An 18,614-nucleotide genomic window follows, 5' to 3' on the forward strand; every position below is an offset into this window, starting at 1 on the left:
CCCAGTGCCAACATGGTACTCACCCTGCCAGAGCATAACTAGCCGTTGAAGTGCTTGCGGCACTGGATCTGGGTGTGCCGCACCACATCGTGGGAGCTCACCACCTCTGCCACCTCCTCCCAGGCACGCCTCGTCATTTCGGGGGGCCTCCGCTCCCATCCTGGGGGACCAGCAGCTCCACCATGCTGCCACCTCCTCGAGGAGGGCGACAAGGCATTTATTGGAAAAACGATGAGCACACTGGCCCCCCGCCCTACCCTCCGGCCTGGCATGTCCTGTCCCGCTGCCCTACCCTCCGGCCTGGCCTGTCCTGTCCCGCTGCCCTACCCTCCAGCCTGGCATGTCCTGTCCCGCTGCCCTACCCTCTGGCCTGGCCTGTCCTGTCCCACTGCCCTACCCTCTGGCCTGGCCTGTCCTGTCCCACTGCCCTACCCTCTGGCTTGGCCTGTCCCGCTGGCCTAACCCCCAGACTGGCCTGCTCACCAGAAGCCCCCTGCTGTGGCCTTGCACTTGCCATTGTGAGCAGCCTAGAAAGGGCTGCCAGGCATTCATTTAAACAGACTGCCAGGTTGCCATTGGACCCAGCGGTCTGTGTGTGCCCACTGCCACCCTCACACTCCCACTATCCTTGGGAGTCGAGAAATACTCTGGGCGGGCCAGCGTAAAATGGCGGCGTGGACTCGATCGCGGGCGGTAATCGGGTCTGTGCTTGCCCGCGCCCGCTTCCACTCTGCCCCCACCCACCCCCGTGCCATTTGGAAATTTCAGGCCCTTGTGAAGCAGGAAAATCAGCAGGTAGACCTGCTAAAAGACAGCAGGTGAGAAGGCTGCTCAGATAAGGGCTCAGATGATGTACCTGTTTCCAATGGTAGCAGGTCAGTTTTAAGGTCACTTTGCTAACTACTCAGCCAGTATTAAAATCAGAGTATAAATGTGAATAAAATTACTGCTGAGCGCCCGATTAGGGGAAGTTTTGTACTATGGGCTCGTACCCACACACTGATTGAAGCTACAAATTTTTATTTCAGATGGGACCTATACAGCCAGGATATAAAACAACTTTCCTTCCATCTGTCTGTGCTACCTTTGAATTTGGTCCTTAACATGAAATACCAATGCCTAACTGTCATGAAATTATAATAATTCTCATAATATTATTGTGATTTATTGTAAAATTAGGTTAAGACTGGGATTTTGATAGTTTCTGTGTGTGTGTGATTTAATTGAATTAGAGACAGCTGGTTGGAGGCTTTGATTCATCAAAAGAAGCTAGGTTTATAACGCTAAATATGTAAACATGGCTGAAGTTTTAGAGGTGAAGGGAATTTGCATTTTTAAATAAATCAGAGTAGTTTGAATTTCAAAGAGATGGTAGTATGTTATACCTAGCCAGAGAAGCTAGACTAAGCAGTGTGTTTATTTTTCCCAAAGGTTACTAGTAGTATTAGCACCATGAAAAGATTTATATTATGAGAAAGGTAAAGTTCCAGAGACATATGGGAACAATGGAATTTGCATTAAAAGGGAGAAATGTATAAAGGAGAAGAGGTTATATATCAGAGAGAAAGGCATTATAAGATCTACCAGAAGTGTGAATATCCTCCAGTAGTTGTGCATTAAGCTGTTGTCTACAGAAACCAAAACTGGGAAAAGCCACTTTGAATTCTACTGTCTAAGGTATTGTGTTTGACTTGCCGGGATCTGTTTAAATTTATTTTTACCATTGTCTTAATAGGGATGTAACTGGAAGCCAGATTATCTCGTGGTTTTAGGAGTTATTATAGTAGTAAACTGTAGACCTAAGTATGTGCTTGAAATCTTTTCTTTTGTTGATAAATGTTTAATTTAGTTTTGTAAAAAATCTCTAGATTCTTGGTGGACTTACTACTACTGAATTTAGGGTACGCATCTCGAAATAAAATACAAATTGCAAAATCGTTGTGACTGCATGATCAAGTTTGCCTCATGGATTTAAACTGCCTGGCACACATCATCTGCTGCATCATAAAACTAACTCACTGCACAATCCAGTTTCTCAATGAAATCCTAAAACTTCAGTCTTCAACTAACAATAGACATGAAAACAGGTTTTACAAGTATGGTCTGCATTATTTATTGATGGTATTTATTTTCCAGTGCAATTTACAAAATTTTATTTTTTAAACACATTCATGAAAGATAGCAAGCAGCAATCAAACAACAAATAGTTGTTTTAGGAATTCAATTATCATAAAGCTGAATTCAGGCTGATGCTGAAGTGGTTTCTATCTATCAGGGTACAATTTGTCACACACTGTTTCTTTTTTTTAAAATTCATTCTTCAGATATGTATGTCTCTGGCTAGGCTAGCATTTATTGCCAATGCCTGGTTGTGCTTGAGAAGGTGGTGATGAGCTGCCTTCTTGAACTGCTGAAAATAGTCCCATAATTCTGGAAGTACCAGGGTCTTGACCCAGTGACAATGAAGAAGCAAGTCAGGATGGTGTGTGCAACTTGGAATGGAACTTGGTGATGACAGTGTTACCTTCTAAGTGGTGATGATAGCGAGTTTGGAATATGCTTCCAAAAACGCCTTGAAAATGCCACAGCGCACCATCTAAGTAGTATACACCACAACCACAAACACATCACTGGTTAAGGGTGTGGATATTCGAGTTGGTGAATGGTGTACCAACCAAGTGGACTGTTTCCTTCTTTTGAGCTTCTTGAGTTTTGTTGAAGTTGCATCCATCAGGCAAGTGGAGAATATTCCATTGCAGTCCTGACTTGTGCCAGGATCGGTCTCATGGCTCTTCCCTTTTCACCACCAGGCCTTGAATATCTCCCAATACCTCAGTATAAAAAGAGCCCTTTATTGCAAATCTGATTTTCCTTTCTCTATTGTCAGATGTGGAGAGAATTGTGTGTTGTTCTATTGTAGACTTCTGTGATCAATTCAGCACATTGGCAGTCTCCCAAGTCGCAGTAGTGTTCATATTGTAAGCTTTCTCTGAATTCCTATATTAATATTATTTTGTTAGGAGTCATTATGTTATTAAATATGTAGCAATACCCTAAGCTGCATGGGGACAAATAGGTGGTACACAAGTAGCATTGCCTTTAGAATGTGTACATGTGCTGCCATGTGGCAGTCCTGAACCGCTGCAGGTTGTGTGGTTAAGGTGCTCCCGCAATGCTGTTAGGTATATTGAGTAGAAGTTTGCCTTGGCGACAGTGAAAGAACAGCAATATATGTCTAACTAAGGATGGTATGTGACTTTGAGGTGATGATCCCATGCCCTTTAAGCCCTTATCTTTTTAGGTAATGGAGACCATGGATTTGAGAGATATTGCCAAATAAGCTTTGGAGAGTTGCTGCAGGGCATTCCTTTAGATAGTGTACACTGCAGCCACTGTCCATCAGTGGAGGAAGTGGATATGTATTTAAGCTTGTAGGTAAAGTGCGGATCAAATGGACTGCTTTGGCCAAGATGATGTTGAACTTTCTTGGGATTTCGGTGCAGCTAATGGCATTTGGGCATGCAGCAACATTATTGGCAGTCCTCAAATAGGTCCTGGGTGGAGGAAATGGGAGGCAGCAAGGCAAATGTGGGCTAACAGAGGCCCAGGCCCAGGGTAGTATTTCAGAGCCTGTAGCACTCCTGTTTCTCCTGCCTCCACAGTAAGATAAATTAAGATTCAGAAACTTATTTTTCCACTGGAAGCCTCCAGTAATTTCTTCATTCAGAAAGACTCAAAAAATGTTTAAGGCTGATGTCTGGGGGACCTATATGTTGTCTGAACCATGTGGCGCCACATTTAGTTCAGGTGTTATTCAGGCACTGAGCATGAAAAGTTAGTGCAACAAGCTCCAATTAAATCCCATAAACTTTGAAACCAACACCGGGAAATAATGATCTTATGAGTTGGCAAACACGTTGTACTATATAATGTGTAAAATCAGAGGGTCTGGGACACTGGATCACATCTTTGGCTGTCTCCCAAGAGTGATTCACCTATCAGCTATCTTAGAGAAACACTGTTAGGAAGAAAAGGAAACTAAATCTAAGGGTAGTCACCATGAGCTGACAAACACATCCCAAACAGTCGGTTATTGAGTGACATTGGCAAAGATCTAGGAGTGGCCTATGATGACATGACTCAGGTAGTTCCCTAACAGGTGAGGGACAAAGTAAGAATACCTTACAAAAAACAGAATATTAGTTTTTGCAGAATTTGCTCCATGCTGGGATTTTAAATCCACAGAGAACAAGAGATCAATTCATCACTATAAATATATCACATTACTCAAAATCAGTTTTCAATATTAGCAAAAGAAACAAGCATACATTAAAGGTTCCAAATGAACAAAACATTTGATAAGATTAATAATTAAACTTTAGGTACAAATTCAGGTAGAAATGTTTTCAGCTGTAAAATCTCAGTGAGTGGCTGCTTTCTTTCCTGATAAAAATCAAGTCCTGTGATGAGCTCCACATCCCTCACTCGTGCTGTGTGAGCCCAGATTCGCTCTTCAATCCATTGGGATTGCTCTTTGCCATCCTGCCAAAGAACAGGGAGTCATTATTTACCAAGTAATATGCTTTGCCTTTTTCCTGTTTAAGATTATGAATATTCTTACCATAAACCTTCTACGTTGTTAGATAAAATTAAGGGACTTCCTTTTACAGTTCAAATAGTTCACATTGTTTTAATACATACTTGTCTTTAACAAGTGGTGGTGGTGTGTTACAGTCCACTCAGGAAGTTCGAGTTGCTGTTGCAGGATGCACTTTTAGGTATATGTTGTAGTCTGGAGCTATGGGGATAGTGATGGTGGTGGCTCCAACATTGTTTCCATCACATAATTGACTAGCAGCGCCTGAAGTGGTGGTTACTGCCGGTATTGAACTGCGGCCAACCCAGAGAATTGGCAATGGTTCCTCTGGAGTCAGGGTAAGTGGGATGGGCTGGTGTTCCCAGGGAAGAAAGTGCCAGTTGGGCGTGGAGGCAGAGGGGGTCAATAGCAAGGGCAGTGGGGGCATGTCTCCCTGCAGGCCCCCTGCCAACCAGAGGACTGCAGGCAATGGGTGGCCACTTCAGATGGCGAGTCCTCTGTCTGCCATTGGTATTTAACCAGCAGCCATGGAATGAGGCCTTTAAGTGGTCACTTAAGGACCTCGATTGGCCTCTGGCTGGGAAGGACACCCGCAGGCCTTACCGCCCCAGACTTAATCCAAGGGAGGCAGAAAGGCAGTTCTCCCTCCCGCGTGGTCACACACACACGTAATCCCGGCATTCCCATCATCTGTAAGCTCGTCCCCTGAGTGGGGTATTAAAATCCACCCACTGTACCTAAATTGTCAGACTCTTTGTTGTATATACAGCACTGGATGAGCAGAAATTTGCTCGAACTAAATATTGGTAAGATCAAATCTATTGTCTTCAGTCCCCAGCACAAATTCCATTCCACATCCACCAAATTCCTCTCCTTGGCAACAGTCTGAGGCTTAACCAGATTCTGCATAATATTGGTGTCATATTTGACCCTAAGATGAGCTTCCAAACACACATTTGTGCCATCACTAACACCAACTGTTTCTATCTCTGTCACATTGTTCTTCACTCCCCTGCTTCAGCTCATCTGCTCCTAAACCCCTCATCATGACTTTGTTAACTCTTGACTTGACTATTTTAATACATTCCTAGAAGGCCTTCCACTTTCTACCCATATGAAGTCATCCAAAACTCTACTACCCATGTCTTAACTTGATTTGAGCCTTGTTTGTTTACCCATTAACCCATCGTCCCATGCTCTTTAGTCTGTATTGGCTTCTGGTTAATGAATGCCTCAATTTTAAATTTCTCATCCTTTCACACTCTCGCCCCCATCCTAACTCTGTATTCTCCTCCAGCTTAGAACCCTCCAAAATATCTGTGCTCTTTCAATTCTGGCTGATTGAGCACCCCTGATTTTAATTGCTCCACCATTGGCCTTGTCTTCAGCTGCCAGGATACAAAGCTCTGGAATTGTCTCCCTAAACCTCTCTACCTCTCTTTCCCCATTTAAGACACTCCTACTTCTTTAACCAAGCTTTTGGCTTTCTGCTGAACCTTATGTAGCTTAGAGTCAAATTTTGCTTTGATAACATTCCTAGCTGTGAAGCACTTTGGGATGTTTTACTACATTATGGGTGCTATATAAATGTAACTTGTTAAATGAATAACAATAAGATTTTCAAAGGGAAAGAACAAAAAGTTTGCATTTTAAGAAAAGTGTTGCAAAGTGGAACGGTTACAAAATTTCTCCATGCAGTCTGCCAATTTCCTGCCACACAACGTCTGTGGAAATTCCAGATTACTATGTATTTAACTATGAAAAGAATTTTCATTAAATTAATGGTTAACTACTGTGGTGGCTGGAGATTCAATAATAACTTTTAAAAGGCGATTGGATAAATAGGTGAAAGAGAAAAATTCGTAGGGCAGTGGAGAAAATGCAGGGGAGTCTAGCTAATTGGATAACTCTCTCAGGCACAGGCCCAACGGGCCAAATGTGCTATACGTTATGATATGGCAGGTGTTATTTGCCAGGCTGACCAAATCCACAAGGGAAACTTGGCCGCACTATCACAATGATTTTACAATTTGTAGGCTTGTACACTGAAGTCAGAAGGAATGAATCTGCTAACGCCTTTAGAGATTTTAAAGATAAATGAAAACATTTATTAACAAAAGAAGAACAACATTAAACACAAACAAGCTTATAGGTACACGGTTATAATAGTTACCAAAATTTCTACTTAACCAGACTCCCAACTACAACCCTTTAAGGCAACAGTCCAAATAGATTCCAATTTATAAAGTCATCCAACAATTTTACTACAAGCACCCACTAGACAATGGGCTTCCAAAGGCTTTTAACACAACTTTGGTTACTGGAACAGGAAACCTCTGCAGGGTGGATAGAAGCTTTTTCTCCACACTGTTTCACACAGTCACCTTTCAAGATCTCACATGGCCATACCTCACACAGCCTTCCATCTTTCTCTAAATATATTTCTCCCTTTTAGATCTGTAAATCTCATTGTTTTAGCTTGACTTTAGAAGTTACTTTTCCCAGAATATAACAATCTTTCATGTTATCATTATGGCTAGCACTTTTGGGAAAAATCAACATAATAACCTTGCCTTAATTATCTTGCCAGTTGTAAACATTTCCCATGTCCCTTTGAAAATCAAGCACTTCTCCACTTATCTAAAAATGCAAATTTAATTCACTTTGTCTCTGCTGAGACTTCACACTAACTTTACTCAACTCCATTTCAAACGCCTGTTTTACACCTTACTTCCTGATAATTTAAACCTTGCTGTCTAAACATCTCTAATTTAATTAAATTAGCCCCCCACACAAAACCACACACACCACACACACACTGCTCTAAAATATCCTACAGTAATATCAGGAAAAATAGTTTAGTTCCTTGACATGTATCACTCACTGATTCTCTGATATTACTGCAATCTTCTGAATGAATACTGGTTCACCAGTTGTATTTGCAAGATTCTTGACAACAAACTTCCATTCTTTTTATCAAAAAATCCTTCTGCATTAAAATATTAAAGGGACTCTCTCTTCATGAAAATGTGTTTCAAAAAAACATTTGATTGTTTAGAAAGACAATGGAATAATAAAGATTATACCGAAGTGCAATATTTTCAGATAAAAATTAACCAGTAGATTGGAGTTTGGGATAGAATGTTTCTCATTTATGTTTCCACCTCATTTAAACTACAGATAACAATCAAGTGAGGGCTGCTTTTCCGGCCTGCAGATACTGCCCCACCCCAAACCCCTCACCCTTTGGGGAAGTTGGGGTGGCGGGGTACATCTTTGGGGTACATCAAGAATCCTTAGAATAGTCTTCTGAAGGCCCAAAATCAGGATCAAGAATAATTTGGGGGTATCTAGTCTGAAAGCAATCAAGTTGGAAATATATCAAAGTCTTTGTGCTTTTATAAATCTGAGAGCTTTTTGTAAATTTGGATTAAATGGGAAGCACTGCTAATTATTGGTGAACAGAAATCTATTTTCTGCAAAATTTACAACAATGATTATAGGTCCCAGATTATTTATCGAACTAAGAAAATTAGAACTAGTACAGTGTGATGATTTTCAACAGCAATGGATCATATTCCTGATGCTGAAGTCGCATTCGTCTGCCAGTAGCAGAGAGGTCAGTCAAAGTTACACTATTCATAGAAAACATCTTAAAATTAAAGCCTATTTAAAAAAAACATTGAAACCCCATGCTCTTGTCATTACCCATTCCTTTATTACTTTCTGAAAGTTTATTTGGAGGTTATATAGAAACCTGCAGCTTCTGGTGTTTTAGTCCATATTATAATAACATAAATTTACACACAGGATCATAGAATGGTTACAGCACAGAAGGAGGCCATTCAGCCCGTCATGTTCTTGCTAGACCTCTGAGGGAGCAATTCATCTAGTGCCACTCCCCGTAGTCCTGCAAATGTTTATTTTTCAGATAATGATCCAATTCCCTTTTGAAAGCTTCAATTGATCCTGTCTGCAGCACACTCGTAGTGGATTCAGGGTCACCAAGCGTCCCGTATTTTATAGGATCATCCAGTAATTTTCATTGCTGTCCTATCTCCCGTAGGGTGGCTTCCCAGAATGCCATTTGTCCCGGATTTCTCTGGGAAGCAACAGGGAAAGCTCCTGGCATTTTCACTTGCCACCGCCTGAGCACCTTTGGTGGCTACAGATGCACATTATGCTGCTTTGCACATGCAGCCCATTCAGCGCACACAACCAAGGGGAGCAGGAAGGCTAGCCAGCACTCAAAAAAGTTGTTTGTCTTGGCAGGTAGGTGGTTGGGTGTGGATTGTCCAGGGTTCTCCAGCAGGCCTGAGTTGATGCGGGGAACAGGGGTGGTGAAGCATCTGGTGTCCCCCTGCAGGGGAAGTGGAATGTGGCATCCAGCGGGCTCAAGTCTCAGGCTGGGATCCAGCAGAGATCTGGCAAACCCTGGGGGAGCGTTCAGGAAGCCCAGTGAGGCTTGTCCGGCAGGCCATGGTGGGGAGAGGGTCATGCGGGACTGAGGCAGAGAAGTGGTTCATCAGGCTATGGGGAGGGTTTCTGGCAGGTCCGAAGGGAGGGGGGTGTCTGTTGGCCTGTGGGAGGGGTCCAGCAGGCCCAAGAGGGGCAGGTCCAGAAGCTCCAGGGGCATCTGGCAAGTTGTGGGGTTCGAACAAGCCCAAGGAGCAGTGCAAGAGGGGTTGGAGAGAGGGGCTTGCAAGTATCTCTGTCGGGGAAGGAGAGGACAGAGATGTTCATGTGTTTGTGATGTATAGGAGCAGTGTGGAGCTTTGAGGGAATAGCAAGCACCATGTCAACAGGTTTGAGAAGGCAGATGGTAAGTAAGGTATTTTACATGTGGAATGTTGCAAGGATATAGTTTTCTTTTTGGGCAACTCTTTTGGGTCTCCCCAAGCCTGTCAATGTTATGCATATTGTTCCCCCGAAGTACCCTCCTTCATCTCCAATTTTGCTAGCACCACCCAGCCCGGTCAACAGTATCCCCAGTATCACCAGCACCCACCCTGTCATCCAACACAGTCAATGGTCTCTCCACCCTCCCTCATCAAAGTGCCTCTTTTTTTCCACAGAGAATGCACCCTGACTGCATTCCAAACCCTAGTCGCTCGCTGCATGAAAAAAAAATTTCCTCATTTGGCGATACATCCAACAATGAAAGCATTTTAGAGATAAATCAATAAATGTAATGATAGATTTCATGCATGAGAGACAAAGTCAAAATTTGTGCTCTTGCCAGACTTCTGTTTTACTTACTGGGCAGCTCTCACTGTTATCTTGTCTGTGTGGTAAAATGAAGGACCTTGCATGCAGTGAGCTTCCACAAGCCTGAGGAATCTGTGTGCTGTTCTTACAGCTGGTAAGGACTATATAGTAGTGAGTTGGGATGGGAATCGCTGTGTCCTTGACATACCTCGAGAAATAACATGAAAAGGAACTCAAAAAAATTTCAACATTCGTCATTAGGAATACAAAGAAAGGTTACTAAGGAATAGAATGGTAGCTTTTCTCAAAAATAAGCAATAGTTCAGTATTTGTATCTATAATCTTGCAAGTTTGCTTAACTGATGGCATTTGTAAACAAAAACAGAATTACCTGGAAAAAAATTCTGTTTGTGTTTTGGATTTCCAGCATCCGCAGTTTTTTGTTTTTAGCATTTGTAAACAGTCCATCAGACCACCAGTGAGCAAGTCTCACACAGGAATGCAAGGAATGTTCCCTGACCCTGTATACTTCAGCAGCAAGGTTAGATGCCATTAGCAGCAACATTCATGTTAGGATGCACTGTGGATTTTCAGGCTCATATACATCTTCTGATTTGAAATGAGACAGTGTTTTCGGTCATGGTGACAAAATCAAAAGAATTTGTTTTTGCTCCTATCAGAGACTTGAAGTCATGAAATGAAATGATGCACTGTTCTTGAAAATGCATAATTACTTATCTATGATTGCTGGTTTAAAACTGATTTTTGTTGCAGGACCTTTATGGAGGAAACCTTATCTTAATTATGATTAATGGCCAATAATATTCCATAACTGGGTGAAAACGGAAATCATCTGTGTGAAGGCTGTACATGAGAGAAGGTTCCTCAAATTAGCTCCATCCTGTATTTCAGCAACTTAAGTTGCCCCCCCCCCCACCCCCAAAGTAATCTCACAAGCTCCAAAAGATTGCAAAGCTATTTTAAAATAATGAAGGGATAAGGGCTCAATGAACTTTGAAGCTAGTTACCAGATCAAGCAAGAAGTGTGGATTTGCTGCTAGCATTCAAAAAGATGCTGGATAAGGCCCTGGAGAGGAGAGTGCAAAAGGAGGACTCTGGGACAGGCAGTCAGCAGCACCGAGAGGAGAGGAGCTATAAAACCAGTGCAAGAAGTGGTCAGAGTTTGCAAGCAGAGGTGACTGAGGGAGTTTGGTTAGGAGGGAGGAGGTAATCCTTTCCTTTTCCTCAGAAAGAAGAACGGTGGCCTTGGTAAGTAGGACCTGGTGAGTAAACTAGAAAAGTGTAATATTTTTAAACAAGTAGCTTGTTTATACTTGGATTTAACTGAGAAGCACCAGAAATAAGGGAAATTTAGGGCCAGTTTAATAAAGTAACATAAATAATCCAATGTAGAATAAAGTTAACATATGGGAAGTAGAGTTAAAATGTGGCAGGACAGTTCAGTCAAGTGGAATGCGGGTCCTGTAAACTTGAGCTCTGGGTTTCAGAGCTCGAGTGGTGGCTGAAGTCACTGTGGTACATCCATGAGGCTAAGAGCTATATGGATAGCACATTCAGCGAGGTGGTCACACCGCAGCTAAAGGCCTGGAGACAAAGAGGGAATGGGTGACCACCAGGCAGTCCAAGAGAAGTAGGCAGATAGTACAGGAGTCCCCGGGGCTCCCGCTCACAAATCGGTTTTCCATTTTGGAAGCTGGTGAGGACACTGGTTCTTCAGAGGAGAATAGTCAGAGCCAGGTTTGTGGCACCACAAGCGGCTTGATTGTACAGGTGGGGAGGAAGAAGAAAGAAAGAGCAATAGTGATAGGGGATTCATTGGTTAGGGGAGCAGACAAGTGTTTCTGTGGAGTTAGATGTGACACCAGGATGCCTCCCTGGTGCCAGGGTCAAGGATGTCACAGAGTGACTGCAGGACATTCTTCTGGGGGAGGATGAACAGCCAAAGGTCATGGTCCACATTGGTATCAGTGACTTATTTAGGAAGGGGGATGTGGTCCTGCAATCAGAATTTAGGGAGCTAGGTAGAAAATTAGCAAGCAGGACCTCTAATGTAGTAATCACTGGATTACTCCCAGTGCCACGTGCCAGTGAGTACATATTAGGAGGGTAAGGCATATGAATGTGTGGTTTGAAAGATGGTGCAGGAGGAAGGGCTTTAGATTTCTGGGACACTGGGACTGGCTCATGGAGAGATGGCAGCTGTACAAGCTGGATGGGTTGAACCTGAACAGAGTTAGTGCTGTTGGGAGGGCTTTAAACTAACTCGGCTGTGGAGTGGGAACCAAGAGATAATATTAGAGAGGAATACCGGGGTGCACAAAATACTGGGAGGGACAGATAGCACTTGCATAGAGAATAATAAGTTAATAGGTGAAGTCGGGGTGAGGGAGAAAGTAACAAAATCTAAATCAGGGTTACCATGCATGGATGTGAATGCAGGGAGTATAGTAAATACGACTGGGGAGTTACAGGCATAGATTGCCATATGGAAATACGATGTTGTGGCTATAACAGAGACCTGGCTTAAGGAAGGGCAGAACTGGGTGTTAAATTTTCCAGGGTACAAGGTGTTCAGAAAAGATAGAAAAGGAAGGAAAGGAGGAGGGGTGACGGTATTGGTTAAGAAGAGCATTATAGTGCTGGAGAAAGAGGATGTCCCAGAGGGTTCAAGGACAGAATCAACTTGGCTAGAGCTAAGGAGCAAAAAAGGTGCAATTATATTGCTCGGTGTAGTCTATAGATCGCCAACTAGTGAGAAGGACGTAGAAGAACAAATCTGCAGGGGAATTGCAGAGATGCAAGCATTATAGAGTAGGTATAATGGGGGACTTTAATTACCCGAATGTAGACTGGGACAGTGATAGTGTACAGGACAAAGAGTGCCAAAAGTTTGTGTTCAGGAAAATTTCCTACAGTAGTATGTGTCTAATCCAATAAGAAAAGACGCACTGTTGGACCTGGTTCTTGGAAATGAGGTGGCTGAAGTAGATCAAGTGTCAGTGGGGGAACATTTAGGAGATAGTGATCATTGTATTGTACATTTTAGGATGATGATAGAAAAGGGCAATAGGCAATCCAGAGTAAGAATAATTAACTGGACAAGAGCCGACTTCAACAGGGCAAGAACGGAGCTGGTCCAGATAGACTGGAATGAAAAATTGGCGGGAAAAACTGGACCTGCACAATGGGCTACCTTCAAAAAAGAATTGGTTCGGGCTCAGTCAAGGGAAAGGTAGGGCAAAGAAATTGAGACCACCCTGGGTGAAAAAGGAGCTAGAAATTAAGATAAAGAAAAAAAAGTGTACCTATGACAGGTGTCAGGTGGTAACAGAAGGTTCATAGCGGAGGTGAAAAAGCATATTAGAGAAGCGAAGAGGGATTATGAGGAAGGACTGGCAGCCAACATAAAGGGGAATTCAGAAAGTCTTCAATAGGCATATAAATAGTAAAAGGGTGGAAAAGGAGGAATAGGGCCAATTAGGAACCTAAAAGGAAATTCACACATGGACGAAGCAGTCATAGCTAAGGTATTAAATGAATACTTTGCATCTGTCTTTACCAAGGAGGTAGATGCTACCCAGGCCATGGTGACAGAGGAGGAAACTCTGTCACTAGAAGGGTTCAAAATTGATAAGAAGGAAATGTTGAATAGACTGTTGGTACTTAAAGTTGACATGGCACCAGGACCTTACAGGATCATCCAAGGATGTTGAAGGAAGTGAGAGTAGAAATTGCAGGGGCATTGGTCAGAATCTTTCAGTCTTCCCTAGATTCAGGAGAGGTGCCGGAGGACTGGAGAATTGCAAACATTATGCCCTTGTTCAAAAAAGTTGGAGGGATAAGCCTAGCAATTACAGACCAGCCAATTTAACTTCAGTGGTGGGCAAGATTCTAGAAACAATTATTCAGGATAGAATTAGTAGTCACATGGAAAAATATGGGTTGATAAGGAAGAGCCAGCATGGATTTCTAAAGAGGAAATCATGTTTAACTAACTTGCTGAAGTTTTTTGAAGAGGTCCATGAGGGTAATGCTGTTGATGTGGTGTACATGGACTTTCAAAAGGCCTTTGATACAGGGCCACACAACAGACTTGTGAGAAAAGTTATTCCTCATGGAATAAAAGGGACAAGAGCAATGTGGATACAAAATTGGCTGAAAAATATAAAACATAGAATAATGGTCAATGGATATTTTCTGGGCTGGAGGAAGGATTTTAGTGGAGTTCCCCATGGTATTGGGAGCCTTGTTTTTCCTGATATATATTAATGATCTAGATCTTAGTGTGCAGGGAATAATTTCAAAGTTTGTGGATGACAGAAAGCTTGATATCGTTGTAAACTGTGAGGAGGACAGTGTAAAACTTCAAAAGGACATAGACAAGTTGGTGGAGTGGACAGATAGACGGTAGATGAAGTTCAATGTGTACAAGTGTAGGTAATGCATTTTGGTAGGAAGAACATGGACAGACAATATAAAATAAGGGGTGAAATTTTGAAGGAGGTGCAGGAGCATAAAGACCTGGTATATATGTGCATAGATCATTGAAGGTGACAAGACAGGTGGAGAGAGTACTAAATAAAGCATATAGTATCCTGGGCTTTATTAATAGGGGCATTGAGTACAAAAGCAGGGAGGTTATGCTGAATTTATATAAGACACTCATTAGACCTCAGCTGGAATGTTATGCACAGTTCTGGGCGCCACCTTATAGGAAAGATGTGAACACATTGGAGAGCGTGCAGAAGAGGTTTACAAGAATGGTTCCAGGGATGAGAAACTTCAGCTATGAGGATAGATTGGAGGGTTGGGACTGTTCTCCTTGGAGAGAAGAAAGCGAAGAGGAGATTTGATAGAGATGTTCAAAATCATGAGGGTACTGGACAGAGTAGATAGGGAGAAGCTGTTCCCGCTCATAAAAGGATCAAGAACGAGAGGGCACAGATTTAAAGTAATTTGCAGAAGAAGCAAATGTGACGTGAGAAAAAACCTTATCACACAATGAGTGGTTTGGGTCTGGAATGCACTGCCCGGAAGTCTGATGGGGGCAGGTTCAATCGAGGCATTCAAGAGGGCATTAGATGATTATTTGAATAGAAATGTTTTTCAGGGTTCCAAAGAAAAAGCAGGGCATTGGCACTCAGTCATAATGCTCATTTGGAGAGCCGGTACAGACACGATAGGCCGAATGGCCTCCTTCTGTGCCGTTAAGATTTTGTGATTCTGTGATTGTGAGTGGAATCAGTGTAAAATGGTAGATGTGACATTGGGCAAATTGTTTTATGGTCACTTTGGTCTCCTGGTCCTTGTTATAATCACTTTTGAGGGTCAGAGAGAAATCCCCAGGGGTTTTTTATTTGGATTTTGATCTATTTTTGCTTTTTTTGGATATGATAAAGCTTCTGATGAATGGAGACATTGGTGAACATGATGCTCAGTGGCTCGATGACCTTATGGGACAGTCTCAATAGACCAGCTGGTCTTTTTCTGATCATCATTTAGTATGATTCGCAAGGATTAACCTTCTTTACTTGGGCCAGGGAACAAAACAAATATCCATGTTGTTAGGTGCTAAGATGAAGGTAAGTAGCCATTTTTTCATTTGAGTTTATTTTTATTTTTCCCCTATCTTTGCTATTTCTCTTTTGACACTGTTTGATAGGTTGATTAGAAAGGGCGATTGCAGGGTACAAGAGGAGTGCATTTACTATCTGAACCATATTTTCTGATATTGAAGTCTCAGCATGGTTTCTTTAGTTAACGATTTATTAGAGCAGTTTATGGTTCACTATTAAATAAATAAAATTTTATTTAAAAAATAAAGATTGATCAAAAGTAGAATTAGATCATCATTAATTGCTTAGACAACTGTACAATGCCAAAAGACAGTAAAATTGTTGGTAAACACACAGAAATTCACTGTAAAATCTTATAAACAGAAAAAGTTAAAGACTTGCATTTATCTAACACTTTTCACAATGCCCAAAGCACTTTATGGCCAATGAAGTACTTTTGAAGTCACTGTTGTAGTAAATGGAACAGCAACAAATTTGAGAGGTCTCACAAACAGCAATATGATAATAACCTAATCTGTTTTAGTGATGAAGCTTATGTGATAATCATTGGCCGGGACACAGCGGATAATACCCCCTATTCTTCTTATCAACAGTGCCAGGGAATCTTTTAACTCCACCCAAGAGAGCAGACAGAGCTTCCATTGAACGTTTTGTCCAAAAAACACCAATTCCTTGGCACTGGAATTTTAGCCTAGATGTTTGTACTCAAGTCTCTGAAACCCGCAACTTCTGACTCAGAGGTGATGTGATCCATGGCTGTCATACATTCCATGTTCCACTATACGAACCTTGTGGTCACTGAAGTGACTAATAGTTATCCCAGACTGAATTCTATTTACACATGCAAAGTAAAAGACTTAAAATAACTTTTAAAATTATTCCTGCTTTATGTTAAATAAATGGGATATAATGTTTTTTATTCTTTCATAGGACATGGACTTTTATTGCATGTATTGCCTATGCTTAATTGTCCTTTGGAAGGTGGTTGCGAGCCGCCTTCTTGAACCACTGCAGCTGAGGTGAGAGTGACTGCACTTACATCAAGGCAGCATTTGACCGAGTGTGGCATCAAGGAGTCCGAGCAAAACTGGGGTCAGTGGGGATCATGGGGAAAGTTCTTCGCTGCTTGGAGTCATATCTAGCATCTAGAAGGACAAGGGCAACAGACAAAAGCAAAAAACTGCGGATGCTGGAAATCCAAAACAAAAATAAAAATACCTGGAAAAACTCAGCAGGTTTGACAGCATCTGCGGAGAGGAATACAGTTAACGTTTCGAGTCCGTATGGCTCTTCAACAGAACTAAGGAAAAATAGAAAAGAGGTGAAATATAAGCTGGTTTGGGGGGTGGGGGGTGGGGGTGTCGGGTGTTGTGGAAGAGCTAGAGCTGGATAGAGGACCAGTGATAGGTGGAGATAACCAAAAGGTGTCATAGACAAAAGGACAAAGAGGTGTTGAAGGTGGTGATATTATCTAAGGAATGTGATAATAGGTGACATTGAGGGTAGAAAGCAGGATGAGCAAGGTAAAGATGGCCCTAGTGGGGGTGGAGTTGGGGGAAGGGATCGAAATAGGCTAAAAGGTAGAGATAAAACAGACACATGGGAACACCACCACCTGGAAGTTCCCCTCCAAGCCATTCACCATCCTGACTTATATATATCGCTGTTCCTGTTGCTGGGTCAAAATCTTGGAACTCCCTCTCTGACAGCACTGTGGGTGTACCTACACCACATGGACTGCAGTGGTTCAAGAAGGCAACTCACCACCACCTTCTCCAGGGCAATTACAGATGAGCAATAAATGCTGGCCTAGCTAGTGATGCCCACATCCCATAACTAAATTTTTAAAAAAGCCTAAAGGAAGATGGTTGTTGGAGGTCACTCATCTCAGTTCCAGGACATCACTGCAGGAATTCCTCAGGGTAGTGTCCTCAGCTCAACCATCTTCAGCTGCTTCATCAATGACTTTCTTTCCATCATAAGTTCAGAAGTGGGGATGTTCGCTGATGATTGCACAATATTCAGCACCATTCGTGATTCCTCAGATACTGAAACAGTTCATGTCCAAATGCAGCTGGACCTGGACAATATCCAGGCTTGGGCTGACAAGCGGCAAGTAACTTTCACTTCACACAAGTGCCAGGCAATGACTATCTCCAACAAGAGAGAATTAACCATCTTGATATTCAATGGTATTACCACCGCTGAATCCCCCTGCGGGTTACCAGTGACCAGAAACTGCACTGGACTAGTCATATAAATATCATGGCTATGAGAACAGGTCAAAGGCTAGGGATCTTGTGGTGAGTAACTCACTTCCTGACTCTCCAAAGCCTGTCCATCATCTACAAGGCACAAGTCAGGAGTGTGATGGAATACTCTCCACTTGCCTGAATGAGCGCAGCTCCATCCACAATCTAGAAGCTCAATACCACCCAGGACAAAGCAGCCCACTTGATTGGCATCACATCCACCAACTTAAACATTCAATCCCTCTTCCAACTACCCACAGTAGCAGCAGTGTGTACCATCACAAGATGCACTGCGGCAAGTCACCAAGCATCGTTTGACAGCACATTCCAAACCCATGGCCTCGACTGCTTAGAAAGATAAGGGAAGCTAATGCATGGGAAAACCACCACCTGCTATTTCTCTTCAAAGCCACATACTGTCCTGACATCAAACTATATCGCCGTTCCTCTAATGTCGCTGCCTGAAACTCCCTTCCTGATAGCACTGTGAGTGTACCTACACCACATGTACTTTGTTTTTATTCATTCAAGGGGTGTGGGCATCACTGGCTAGGCTAGTATATATTGCCCATCCCTAATGGCCCTTGGGAAGGTGGTGGTGAACTGTTTTCTTGAACCACTGCAGTCCATGTGATGTAGGTACACCCACAGAGCTGTTAGGGAGGGAGTTCCAGGAATTTGACCCAGTGATGATCCATGGTAACCCCCCAGATGTTGATAGTGGGGGATTCAGTGATGGTAATGCCATTGAATGTCAAAGGACGATAGTTAGATTCTGTCTTGATGGAGATGGTCATTGCCTGGCATTTGCATGGCACAAATGTTACTTGCCACTTGTCAGCCCAAGCCTGGATATTGTCCAGGTCTTGCTGCATTTGGACATGGACTGCTTCAGTATCTGAGGAGTCACGAATGGTGCTGAACATTGTGCAATCATCAGTGAACATCCCCACTTCTGAC

General features: G+C 42.6%; 1 protein-coding gene across 1 annotated transcript in view; it reads right to left on the reverse strand.

The window, feature by feature from the left end:
- Positions 1-2,088: 2,088 nt before the first annotated feature.
- LOC121277748 (venom phosphodiesterase 2-like) overlaps positions 2,089-18,614 on the reverse strand; it is a 166,531-nt gene continuing 150,005 nt past the window's right edge. The window contains exons 23-24 of the mRNA XM_041187387.1: positions 9,857-10,013; positions 2,089-4,542 (exon numbers count right to left, since the gene is read on the reverse strand). Of these exons, the coding sequence (XP_041043321.1) occupies positions 4,372-4,542; positions 9,857-10,013 (328 nt within the window). The 3' untranslated portion in view covers positions 2,089-4,371. The remainder of the gene's footprint in view (positions 4,543-9,856; positions 10,014-18,614) is intronic.

The sequence above is a fragment of the Carcharodon carcharias genome, chromosome 5 (genome assembly GCF_017639515.1).
Source record: "Carcharodon carcharias isolate sCarCar2 chromosome 5, sCarCar2.pri, whole genome shotgun sequence".
In the NCBI taxonomy this organism is placed as follows: domain Eukaryota; kingdom Metazoa; phylum Chordata; class Chondrichthyes; order Lamniformes; family Lamnidae; genus Carcharodon; species Carcharodon carcharias.